Source organism: Mobula hypostoma, chromosome 20 (genome assembly GCF_963921235.1).
Source record: "Mobula hypostoma chromosome 20, sMobHyp1.1, whole genome shotgun sequence".
NCBI classification, from domain to species: Eukaryota; Metazoa; Chordata; class Chondrichthyes; order Myliobatiformes; family Myliobatidae; genus Mobula; species Mobula hypostoma.
Genome location: NC_086116.1, coordinates 2,416,982 through 2,430,999, shown reverse-complemented (window position 1 = coordinate 2,430,999; position 14,018 = coordinate 2,416,982). Strand labels below are relative to the sequence as shown.

Here is a 14,018-nt window from a genome sequence, read left to right as displayed (position 1 = left end):
TGAGCTCAGAAAATATTGGGGTCAAGTGTCTATTAAGAACGATTGTTAACTTAGATTGCTGAAATATAGACTGATGTTTTCTTTCAACCAACCAGGCGGAACAGATATCTCCTTGGCATAAAAAAATCTGAGAAGAAAGCATCCAAATTGCTGAAAAACACAGTGGTTGTGGTGGAGTATCATAATGTAAGTTACAGCTGCAATATTTAGTGATTGTTTCCAGCTTCACTTACAAGTCAGTGTGTATTTCTTGCAAAAGACAAACAGTAACATGTTTTATTTCAAGAATTTGGAGAAGCTGAAATCCACTATGAATACGCAGTGAATAATTTGGAGTTGTAAAATATCTGTACGGTGTAGATATAATCAAGGAAATAATAATTGTTCAATGCAAGTTGGCTGGAAAAGGACTCCATTTTCACACTGGAAACAAGACATTAAGGCAGAGACGGTTGAAAAAGTTATCTATGGGGCAAAATTATGAGGAGTCATAGAATTCTACTGGGTAGAATGAGATTGTGCAACCCATTGAATCTGTACTATTTCTTTCAAAAAGCAGTCTATTTTTTCTCCATTGTCTTACATTTTCTCTCCCCTAGATACCTAGTCTGCTTTATAAAATCTATTATTAAATCTGTTTCTGATGAGTAATGTGTTCAAAGTGGTAAATATGAATTAACATTTCCTTATTGGACCAGTCAGCCATCAAAGACAACTTTGCTTCATTTAATGTCTCTAAATCTTTCAAAGTTTTAAGCACTTATTCCAAGTCTTAACATAAAGTCTTAACATAAGTCTGTACAAAAAGGACGGGTTACACTTAAATCCTCGGGGGACCAATATCCTGGCAGGGAGATTAGCGGGGGCTACTGAGGTGACTTTAAACTAGAATGGTTGGGGGGTGGGAATCAAATTAAAGCGGCTAGGTGTGAGGAGGTTAGTTCACAACAGAGGGATGGGAACCAGTGCAGAGAGACAGAGGGGTGTAAAGTGAGCGTAGAAGCAAAAAGTACAAAGGGGAAAAGTAAAAGTGGCAGGCCGACAAATCCAGGGCAAGCATTAAAAAGGGCTAAGAGAGTTGTAAAAGAGTGCCTGAAGGCTTTATGTGTCAATGCAAGGAGCATTCGTAATAAGGTGGATGAATTGAAAGTGCATTGTTATTAATGATTATGATATAGTTGGGATCACAGAGACATGGCTCCAGGGTGACCAGGGATGGGAGCTCAACGTTCAGGGATATTCAATATTCAGGAGGGATAGACACGAAGGAAGGGGAGGTGGGGTGGCGTTGCTGGTTAAAAAAGAGATTAACGCAATAGAAAGGAAGGACATAAGCCGGGAAGATGTGGAATCGATATGGGTAGAGCTGCGTAACACTAAGGGGCAGAAGACGCTGGTGGGAGTTGTGTACAGGCCACCTAACAGTAGTAGTGAGGTCGGAGATGGTATTAAACAGGAAATTAGAAATGTGTGCAATAAAGGAACAGCAGTTATAATGGGTGACTTCAATCTACATGTAGACTGGGTGAACCAAATTGGTAAAGGTGCTGAGGAAGAGGATTTCTTGGAATGTATGCGGGATGGTTTTTTGAACCAACATGTCGAGGAACCGACTAGAGAGCAGGCTATTCTGGACTGGGTTTTGAGCAATGAGGAAGGGTTAATTAGCGATCTTGTCGTGAGAGGCCCCTTGGGTAAGAGTGACCATAATATGGTGGAATTCTTCATTAACATGGAGAGTGACGTAGTTAATTCAGAAACAAAGGTTCTGAACTTAAAGAGGGGTAACTTTGAAGGTATGAGACATGAATTAGCTAAGATAGACTGGCAAATGACACTTCAAGGATTGACGGTGGATATGCAATGGCAGGCATTTAAAGGTTGCATGGATGAACTACAACAATTGTTCATCCCAGTTTGGCAAAAGAATAAATCAAGGAAGGTAGTGCACCCGTGGCTGACAAGAGAAATTAGGGATAGTATCAATTCCAAAGAAGTAGCATACAAATTAGCCAGAGAAAGTGGCTCACCTGAGGACTGGGAGAAATTCAGAGTTCAGCAGAGGAGGACAAAGGGCTTAATTAGGAAGGGGAAAAAAGATTATGAGAGAAAACTGGCAGAGAACATAAAAACGGACTGTAAAAGCTTTTATAGATATGTAAAAAGGAAAAGACTGATAAAGACAAATGTAGGTCCCCTGCAAACAGAAACAGGTGAATTGATTATGGGGAGCAAGGACATGGCAGACCAATTGAATAATTACTTTGGTTCTGTCTTCACTAAGGAGGACATAAATAATCTTCCAGAAATAGTAAGGGACAGAGGGTCCAGTGAGATGGAGGAACTGAGCGAAATACATGTTAGTAGGGAAGTGGTGTTAGGTAAATTGAAGGGATTGAAGGCAGATAAATCCCCAGGGCCAGATGGTCTGCATCCCAGAGTGCTTAAGGAAGTGGCCCAAGAAATAGTGGATGCATTAGTGATAATTTTTCAAAACTCGTTAGATTCTGGACTAGTTCCTGAGGATTGGAGGGTGGCTAATGTAACCCCACTTTTTAAAAAAGGAGGGAGAGAGAAACCGGGGAATTATAGGCCGGTTAGCCTAACGTCAGTGGTGGGGAAACTGCTGGAGTCAGTTATCAAGGATGTGATAACAGCACATTAGGAAAGCGGTGAAATGATCGGACAAAGTCAGCATGGATTTGTGAAAGGAAAATCATGTCTGACGAATCTCATAGAATTTTTTGAGGATGTAACTAGTAGAGTGGATAGGGGAGAACCAGTGGATGTGGTATATTTGGATTTTCAAAAGGCTTTTGACAAGGTCCCACATAGGAGATTAGTGTGCAAACTTAAAGCACACGGTATTGGGGGTAAGGTATTGGTGTGGGTGGAGAATTGGTTAGCAGACAGGAAGCAAAGAGTGGGAATAAACGGGACCTTTTCAGAATGGCAGGCGGTGACTAGTGGGGTACCGCAAGGCTCAGTGCTGGGACCCCAGTTGTTTACAATATATATTAATGACTTGGATGAGGGAATTAAATGCAGCATCTCCAAGTTTGCGGATGACACGAAGCTGGGTGGCAGTGTTAGCAGTGAGGAGGATGCTAAGAGGATGCAGGGTGACTTGGATAGGTTGGGTGAGTGGGCAAACTCATGGCAGATGCAATTTAATGTGGATAAATGTGAAGTTATCCACTTTGGTGGCAAAAATAGGAAAACAGATTATTATCTGAATGGTGGCCGATTAGGAAAAGGGGAGGTGCAACGAGACCTGGGTGTCATTATACACCAGTCATTGAAAGTGGGCATGCAGGTACAGCAGGCGGTGAAAAAGGCGAACGGTATGCTGGCATTTATAGCGAGAGGATTCGAGTACAGGAGCAGGGAGGTACTACTGCAGTTGTACAAGGCCTTGGTGAGACCACACCTGGAGTATTGTGTGCAGTTTTGGTCCCCTAATCTGAGGAAAGACATCTTTGCCATAGAGGGAGTACAAAGAAGGTTCACCAGATTGATTCCTGGGATGGCAGGTCTTTCATATGAAGAAAGACTGGATGAACTGGGCTTGTACTCGTTGGAATTTAGAAGATTGAGGGGGGATCTGATTGAAACGTATAAGATCCTAAAGGGATTGGACAGGCTAGATGCAGGAAGATTGTTCCCGATGTTGGGGAGGTCTAGAACGAGGGGTCACAGTTTGAGGATAGAGGGGAAGCCTTTTAGGACCGAGGTTAGGAAAAACTTCTTCACACAGAGAGTGGTGAATCTGTGGAATTCTCTGCCACAGCAAACTGTTGAGGCCAGTTCATTAGCTATGTTTAAAAGGAAGTTAGATATGGCCCTTGTGGCTACAGGGGTCAGGGGGTATGGAGGGAAGGCTGGGTTCTGAGTTGGATGATCAGCCATGATCATAATAAATGGCGGTGCAGGCTCGAAGGGCCAAATGGCCTACTCCTGCACCTATTTTCTATGTTTCTATGTTTCTATAAATCTTCTTCAAGGAGGAAAGCTAAGTTATTCTTGTCTAACAAATCATCTTCACAGCCGTTCTAGGTGATCAACACCCTCGCCTTTCTGGAATATCCACACCCTTTGTGTAATGCAAGGCTGTGAATTGATGTTATATTTCCAGGTGGTCTGGAAGGAATTTATTTAAGTTTAGCTGAATTTTCAGCTTTTGCACTTGTCACCTCCAATTACAAAGTCAAGGATCCTGTGTGCTTTATTAACTAGGAGGCAAGAATGATCAAGTGTAAGATTACACCTATTGGGAAAGGAATGAAATGCTGTACTGTTTTTCCGGAAAGGCATAGATTGAGGGGTGATATAAGCAAAGTTTTTTTTATATTGATGAAAGGTTTGGAAAAAATAAATGCAGATATTTATGGGAGAGAAAATTAAATACCATCAAGTTAAGAGGGTAACCAAGAATTAAAATGCGGAACTCAGATTAAAAATTGGTTTACTGTAAGAAGATGAAATCATTTCCATTGGAATTGGTTAGTAAATAATTTTGTACAGTTGAGGGGATGCTGGAGAAAACATGCGAGAAGGGACTAGTTGGGCTGAAGATTGCGGTTTAAGATTCTGCTGGTGAAGCATAGCAATGACTTCCAAGTAGCAAACAAAACAAAAAAAATTACTGCATTAATTACACTTTTTCTTGGATACAATCTCTGCAATCAATAGCTTGTAACTCCCCTTTCGGAGTTGAGCTGTTGAACCTCCCATACAACATGGCATTTTTGGGTTGTGAACTGAAATCTTGAACGTGCAGGACGGTTGCAGCATGGGTTATATGGGCCGAATCGAGGCAGCTTGGTCCAGGCACGAGAGTAAGGTATGAGCCAATGTTTGGACATTACTGGAGTGGACTTGGCGGTGACTCAATGTGGCTGAACTGAGGCGAGGGGAGTGGAGCCAATGCAGAGTCGAGCTGGTGGGGCCTGGTCCTGGACCCGAGAGCAAGGAAAGAGACGAGGTTTAGTCAATTTCAGCACTGGGCCAAATAGGAAAGGTTGGGTACGGGTCGAATTGAGGCAATGGGGCTGGACCCGAGAGTGTATTGAAGTGGCAGGGCCTGGTCTGAGACTGAGGACTGACCCCAGGTTTGGATGATTTAAGCGCTGAGCCAGATTGCAAAGGTTGGGGTGTTGGGCTAGAGATGAGGGATGGGCTGATTCAGCTTGCTGTTCCGTGAGGCTTACTCGTCTCTTTGCTGAACTGAGGGTGTGGCCTGCGACTAATGGGCCCTTGATTCGGTTGCAGTGATGACTGGCTTTGTGGCTATGGACTCATTTCCGTGAACTTCAGTTCTGAATGTCATTTGCTTATTTTTATTGTTTGCACAATTTGTTTTTTTTATGTTGGGTGTTTAATGGTTTTCTTGTTTTTAATGTATATCACACACAGCAGAGATCCCAGTGTGGATCCTTGCAGAACACCACTAATCACAGACTTCCATCCAGAGTAAATCCAATCAGCAATAACCCTCCGTCTCTTTTTGCCAGCCAGTTCTGAATCCAACTGGCCAAGTCACTGTGGATCCTATGCATCTTAATCTTCTGGATGCTACTCATATTGAGGGACCTTGTGAAATGTATTACTGAAATCCACAGCTCTAACTTCATCATTCGTCTCTGTCATTTCCTCCAAAAGCTCCAACAAGTTACTAAAACATGACTTGCCCTGCACAGAGCTATAATAACTGTCTCTAATTAGGTCATAGTTTTCCATCTGCCTTTTATCGCAGTTACAGGCTTCAAATAATGCTTTGTTTCCCCAAGTTGAAGTTTTAATGTAATTCTATTCGCAGTCTTTATATATTTCTTTGTATGCTTCTCCTTGAGCTCAGCACTATCATCCCTTGAAACTAATCACCAAACACCAAGACCTAGGCCTTGACACCTCATTGTGCAACTGGATCCTAGATTTTGTCACTTGCAGACTGCAGTCAGTACAGATTTGCAACAATATCTTCTCTACAATCACCTCAGCACAGGTGCACCACAAAGCTGTGTGCTTAAACCCTTGTTCTACTTGTTTTGTGCTTATGACCATATGGCTAAATGCAGCTCCAATGCCATATTTAAGTTTGCTGGTGACACCGCTGCTGTTGGCTGAATCAAAGGTGGTGATGAATCAGCATATAGGAGGGGAATGGAAATCTGGTTGAATAGTGCCACAACAACAAGCTCTCATTCAATGTCAGCAAAACCAAACAGCAGATTATTGACTACAGGAAGACGAAACTGGAGGTCTGTGTGCCAGTTTTTATCAGGAGATCGGATCAGAGGTGGAGAGGGTCAGTCACTTTAAATTCCTCAGTGTTATCATATTAAAGGATCTGTCCTGGGAACAGCACGTAAGTGCCATCACAAAGAAGGCATGACAACATCTCTGCTGTCTTAGAAGTTTGGGGAAATTCAGCAAGTCATCTAAAATTATGTCAAACTTCTGCAGATGCACGGTGGAGAGTACCCTGATGGGTTGCATCAGTCCAATCATGTACTGGCACATCATTGCGTGTGATATCACCACATCTTCCCTTCCTTAAAAAGAAAAACAATTAACAACGTTAATCAAAGCAAATACGTAATTCAACAAGTCTCTATCAGTCTCTCTGGGGGTTTATGAACACAATTAGACCTCCTAAGTGTACACACAGATCTTGTGTTTCCTTGTTATTATTTACATGTTCAGTCTCATCTACATCTGTTAACTGAATCTCTGAAGTTGGCTCTTTCTTGAGGTCTTTGCGATTTCTCCTTACCACTGCTCCCTCCTCTGTTTGGACCACGTATGATCTGGGTTGTACTTCTTCAAGTACGGTAGCTTTCTGTGTCCATGTGTTCATTTTGTCTTGTATTCTTACTTCATCTCCCTGATGTAGTTCAGGTAATGGATGAGAACGTCTATCAAAGTATATTTTCTGCTTTGCTTTGTGTTCATCTTTCCATTTTTCACTTGTTCACCTTCCTCTGTTCTTATCCATTGGCAGATTAGATCTCAAACGTTGTCCCATCAAGAGCTGAGCAGGCGAAAATCCACATTCAAGTGGAGTACTTCGGTAGGCTAACAAGGCTTTATAAAAATCACTTCCACTATCTTTTGCTTTGTGCATCAGTTTCTTAACAATTCCTTCCGATTTCTCAACTAATCCATTAGACTGAGGGAAAAATGGACTAGATGTTGTATGAACAAAGCCCCATTCACAAGCAAAATGTTTCATGCATTCACTATTGAATTATGGACCATTGTCTATGAAAACTTCATCAGGTACACCATGTCTTGAAAAAACTGATTGCATGCATGTAATTACATTTTCTGCAGCCGTTCTGCCCAGACAACGCACTTCAGGATACAATGAGTAGTAATCTGTTATTAATAGATAGTCTGTTGTTATTAATAAAAAGACCAACGCCTACCTTCTGATAAGGTCTCTGAGGATTTGGGTGTGGATTCAGTGACTCCTTAGGCTTGCTAGGTTGGTATTTAAGGCATATTTGACAAGAAGACACCAATCCTGCAATCTCTTGATTCATCCTGGGCCAAAACATCACTTCCTGTGCCCTTCTCTTACATTTTTCAATGCCTTGGTGGCCTTCATGAATTTTATCAAGCATTTCTTTACAGAGACTTTTAGGTATTACAATTCTACTACCTTTGTACAATATCCCATCCACAATAGACAGTTCTGATCTGTGGTTCCAATAATCTTGTACTACTGAGGTACAGTCATGCCTATTATCTGGCCATCCATCCAACACCACTTGTATTACCTGATTGAGAATTTTGTTCTTCTCTGTCTCCAGACGCAGCAGTTCCAACTTTTTGGGAGCAACAGGTACAGTTTCTATGACAATATCAATGAATACCTGAACATCAGTAACGTTCCTGTGAGTCTTTTGTTGTTGGATCCACAGCTCTGGAAAGTGTGTCAGCCGTGTACATGAATTTTCCAGGTGTGTATGACACATTCAACGCATATCTTTGCAACTTGATCATCATTCGCAAAGGACAGTTGCTTAAAGGTTTGTTAAACAATGCAATCAACAGCTTATGATCAGTTTCAACATCAATAGATTGCCCTGACACAAACTGATGAAATCTCTCGCAAGCAAACATAATGCTGAACAATTCTTTTTCAATTTGGGCATACCTTGTTTCTGGATCAGATAATGAACGAGATGCATATGCCAGTGGTAGCTATTCCTGATCGTGTTCAAGTCAAGTCAAGTCACCTTTTATTGCCATTTCAACCATAACTGCTGGTACAGTACACAGTAAAAACAAGACAATGTTTTTCAGGACCATGGTTCTACATGAAACAATACAAAAACTACACTGAGCTACGTAAAACAACACAAAAACTACACTGGACTACAGACCTACCCAGGACTGCATAAAGTGCACAAAACAGTGCAGGCATTACAATAGATAATAAACAAGACAATAGGCACAGTAGAGGGCAGTAGGTTGGTGTCAGTCCAGGCTCTGGGTATTGAGGAGTCTGACGGCTTGGGGGAAGAAACTGTTACATAGTCTGGTCGTGAGAGCCCGAATGCTTTGGTGCCTTTTGCCAGATGGCAGGAGGGAGAAGAGTTTGTATAAAGGGTGCGTGGGGTCCATCATAATGCTGTTCACTTTATGGATGCAGCGTGTGGTGTAAATGTCTGTAATGGCGGGAAGAAAGACCCGATGATCTTCTCAGCTGACCTCACTATCCACTGCAGGGTCTTGCGATCCGAGCTGGTGCAATTTCCGAACCAGGCAGTGATGCAGCTGCCCAGGATGCTCTCAATACAACCTCTGTAGAATGTGGTGAGGAGATGGGGGGTGGGAGATGGACTTTTCTCAGCCTTCGCAGAAAGTAGAGATGCTGCTGGGCTTTCTTTGCTATGCAGCTGGTGTTTGGAGTAATACTGCCCCTAAACCTGCTTGAGATGCATCACATGAGATCTTGATGGGTCTCTCAGCATCATAAAATTTCAACACAGGTTATTTTACAGTACTTTCTTGAGATTTAGCCATGCCTTCTCCTGTTCATGGTTCCAGCCCCATTCATTTCTCTTTTCTGTCAGCTGCCTCAATGGAGCAACCTGTTCCGAGAGATTGGGTATAAATTTTCCCTTATAGTTAGCCATTCCCGTAAACCTCTGAGCATCCTTTTTACATTGCTCCCTTGGTGTGTTCTCAATAGCAGAAACCTTTAATGGATCAGGACGCAACCCTCTTTGCTGATGATATCACCCACAAATGTAAGCTCAGTCACTCCTAGCTGACATTTGTCTTTATTCAATTTCAGGTTTGCCTTGTGTGTTGCCTCAAAGACTTGTCTGAACTTGGCGTCATGCTCTTGTTTAGTCGATCCCCAAGTAATAATATCATCCATGGATGTATCTACGCCCTCAATGTGCTCATAAAACATGTGATGGGTTTATGGTACACTTCAGGAGATAATGCAATTTCAAAAAGAAGCCTAAGAAATTAGTGTCTGGCAAAAGGAGTGTTAAAGGTACACAATTTTGAACTCGGTTCACCTAATTTGAGTTGCCAGAATCTGGAGGATGCATCTAATTTACTAAACTACTTTGCATTAGCAAACTATGACATAATTCTTTCACAAGTGGGCAATTTGACGTGCTGTCTTTTAATGGCCCGATTCAAGTCTCTTGGATCTAAACAAATCCTCAGTTTTCCATTTTTCTTATCAACAATGACAAGCGAATTGACCCATTCAGTTGGTTCATCAATTTTTTTTTATGACTCCTAGCCTTTCTATTCTGTCTAGCTCTGTTTTCAGTTGATGACGTAATGCAAAAGGTACTTTTCTGCATGGATGTACTACGGGTTGCAAAGTATTGTCAATTTTAATCGAGTGCTCACCTGGAAGACAACCAAGCCCTTTAAACAAGTTTTCATACTCTTTCATCAAGTCACTGTATTCTGACTTTGTGTCGCTATCCAGGACAAAATTCTTCTCACCAAATTAAGGTTATCACGGGCAGGTAAACCCAGAATTGACTGTACATTTTTTGGCATGACCACAAATGAAAGCGTGTGCAGAATATTTTTCTGAGATACCTTTGCTACGCATGTTCCTTTAACTGGAATATGCACCTGAATACCCAATCACTTTTATATTTAGTTGATGTAACTTCAGTCTTGGCTTTAAAGCATTAAACTCAGATTCTGCAAGAACTTTTACTTGCACTCCAGTATCAAGTTTAAACAGAATATTGTTTTGATTCACTTGCAACGGAATAGTCCAGTCATTCTTACTTAGTTTATTTTCACAAAGCACATCTATATAAAATTCCTCATGTTCATCTTCAAGCACAGCATTTACTTGTTTCATTTTATTTTCTTTCTTTCTACTTTTACAACAGCGTGAAAAATTGATTAATATTACTGCAGCTATTGCAATTTTTGCCATATGCGGGAGAGTGATTTGGACGATGTTCCTGCGCACAGCGATCACATAACTTTTTGTTTCAGCAGCTCGCTGCGCACATGTGAAGAATTTATATCGCTCATACGTTGAATTACGCTTAGGTATACAAAATATTTCAAATCTGCCCATTATTGACTTTAAATTGAAATTATCAACAGCTTCAAAGACAAAATTATTATATACCTCTACTGCATCATTTCCAATTACATGGAGCAAAAGTGCAGCTTTGGTTTTTTCTGATCTTTCTTTATAATCGATCGCCGGTAAGTACAGTTCAAACTGTTGCTTGAATATTCTCCAATCCTCAGCTACATTGCCAGTCAGCTGAAATCTTGGTGGGGGTTGTAAACCTTCCATTTTACCGTTTACAGTTCGAACTTTTTTCTTCTTTTTTTTTCTCGATTATCTTCGATTCTCGATTCTCCCGTATTATTCTTCCAGAACCACTTCTGACACCATGTTATGTTACTTATATTTCTTTCTTTCTTTTTCCAATATTTTTATTAAATTTCATATACATAAATACAGAATTCATAAGAATACTTATTATAAATCAAAATAAGGTAGCACAAAATGCACTATATATAAATCCCATTGATACAATCATGGTATCTCATATTCATGATCAATCAAATAAAATAAATTGAATTATGAAATACAATAATATGGTTAATTATATTATAAAAAAATCTACACCCACTACCAAGACAAAGCTGGTTGGTAAAAAAAACAAAAGAAAAAAAAAGATACTTTACCATTTAGTGTTTTATAATAATAGCCCAGATCTATATTTTAATAACAATAACAATTCAAAGATTTTCAAAATAGTTCAGAAGGGGTCCCCATAACGTTTGAAAATCTTGATTAGAATCAGAAATCGAACAACGAATCTTCTCTAAATTTACACATGATATAACATCGCATAACCATTGAGCAAGTGTGGGCGGGGGGGGCAACCTCCTTCCATTTAAGCAAGGTCGCCCCCCCCCCCCCAGCCATAAGAGAAATAAAATCCAGTACCCGCAAATGAGAAGGCTCCAAAATTATAGCTCTTTCCTCAACAATACCAAATAATGCAGTCAAAGGATTGGGCTTAAAATTAACTTTAGAAAGTACAGAAAAAGTCTGGAATATATCTTTCCAATATCGAACATGACCAAAACATATGAATTAATGAAGCCTTTCCATTATTACATCCGTCACAATAAGGAGATATATCTGCAGAAAAACGAGAGAGCTTGTCTTTAAACATATGAGCCCTCTGTACCACTTTAAATTATAGGAGGGGATGACGAGTACATAATGATGAAGAATTAACCATTTTGAAAATAGTTCTCCAAGTCTCGTCAGATAATGAAGTCTGTAAATTCTTTTCCCAATCTTTTTTAATTTTGTCTAAAGGAGCCATTCTCAGTCCCAACAACAGACCATAAATATAAGGTATTGAGCCATTATCAAAAGGTTGCAAATTAAAAATTACATCTATTATGTTCTTATCCAGGCTTGTAGGAAATATATGTAGTTTAGATCTTAAAAAATCTTTAATCTGTAGATATCGAAAAAATGGGTATTTGATAAGTTATATTTCACTGAGATCTGCTCAAAAGAAGAAAGACTCCCTCCAGCAAACAGATCCTGAAATCCTTTAATGCCTAATCTATCCCATTCTCTAAAAAAAACAGATCGGTTGTAGATGGTTTAAAAAAAATTAGAAAAAATAGGACTAGGAAGTGAAAATCTCAGTAAACCGAAATGTTTCCTAAACTGCAGCCAGATCCTCAAAGTGTGTTTAACCACCAAACTGTCTGTTAATTTATTTAAAGATAAAGGAAGAGAGGATCCAAGAAGAGAAATAATAGAAAATTTTGTAACAGAGTTGGCTTCCAAAAAGACCCATATTGGATAATCCTCACAATTAATATAATATAACCAGAATGTAAGATTTCATATGTTAATTGCCCAATAATATAACCTAAAGTTGGGTAGAGCAAGGCCTCCATTCTTTTTGATCTTTTGAAGGTGGGCCTTATTTAGTCGGGGGTTTCTGTTCTTCCATATATAGGAAGAAATAATCGAATCTAAAGAATCAAAAAAAGATTTAGGAATAAAAACAGGTACGGCTTGAAAAAGGTATATAAATTTAGGTAAAATATTCATTTTAATAGAGTTAATTCGACCAATCAATGATAAAGAGAGAGATGACCAATTAGAAAATGTCTCTTTCACATAATTCATTGAGGTTAGAAAATTTTCTTTGAATAGATCTTTATAATCCTTAGTGATTGTTACATCCAAATATGTAAATTGTTTACTTACAATTTTAAAAGAAAAGTTAATATCAGTTGGTATCAAATTATTTAAAAGAAACAATTCACTCTTATGTAAATTCAATTTATATCCTGAAAACTGACTAAAATTAGTCAGTAAAAGAAACATAGAGGGTAAAGAAGTTGTAACATTAGATATAAAAAGCAATAGGTCATCAGCATAAAGCAACGTTTTATGAATAGTACCTTTCCTTAAGATACTGGTGGTATCTTAGACTCTTGAAAGGCAATTGCTAAAGGTTCTAACACCAAATCAAAAAGCAAAGGGCTCAATGAACATCCTTGTCTGGTTCCACGTTGGAATTTAATTGGTTTAGAATTCTGAAAGTTAGTAAGGACCCGAGTGGTGGGAGATAAGTAAAATAATTTAATCCAAAGAATAAAATTGGGCCCAAAATTAAATTTTTCTAAGGTTTTAAATAGGTAATTACATTCAACTCGGTCAAAAGTCTTCTCCACATCCAGAGAAATCACACATTCCGATATTTCCTTGGATGGAAATGCATAACATTTAACAATCACTGTATATTAAAATGGGAATATCGATTTTTAATAAATCCTGTCTGATCATTAGATATTATAGAAGGTATAATATTCTTGAGTCTACGGGCCAAAACTTTAGATAGAATCTTAGCATCAACATTGAGTAAAGAGATCATGTTTAGAATCAGAAATTGAACAACGAATCTTCTCTAGATCAAGGCATAACATAACATCAGATAGCTATTGAGCGTGAGTGGTCGGGGCGGCCTCCTTCCACTTGAGCAAGATCGCCCTCCTGGCCATAAGAGACATAAAGGCCAACACCTGCAAATTAGATGGCTAAATTTTGTAGCATTATCCTCAACAATACCAAACATGGCAGTCAAGGGATTGGGCTTAAAACTAACATGAAAGGTACAGAAAAAGTTTGAAATACATCTTTTCAAAATTTTTCAAGGCTCAGACATGTCCAAAACATATGAATTTAGAGTGGCCACTCCATCAGTACATCTATCACAATAAGGGGAAATATCTGTGTAGAAACGATAGAGCTTGTCTTTAGACATATGAACTCTATGTACCACTTTGAATTGTAATAACCACTTTGAATTGTAATAAAGAATGACGAGCACATAATGATGAAGAATTAATCAATTTTAAAATACTGTAATATTCCAGCTCTCTCCAGATATGAAAATCTGTAAATTATTTTCCCAGTCTCCTTTAATTTTGTCTAAAGAGGCCTTTTT

General features: G+C 39.3%; 1 protein-coding gene across 1 annotated transcript in view; it reads left to right on the top strand.

The window, feature by feature from the left end:
* The window catches only part of LOC134359153 (cilia- and flagella-associated protein 54-like), a 510,505-nt gene that overhangs the window by 202,047 nt on the left and 294,440 nt on the right, over positions 1-14,018 (top strand). The window contains exon 32 of the mRNA XM_063072102.1: positions 96-186. Coding sequence (XP_062928172.1) covers positions 96-186 — 91 coding nt within the window. The remainder of the gene's footprint in view (positions 1-95; positions 187-14,018) is intronic.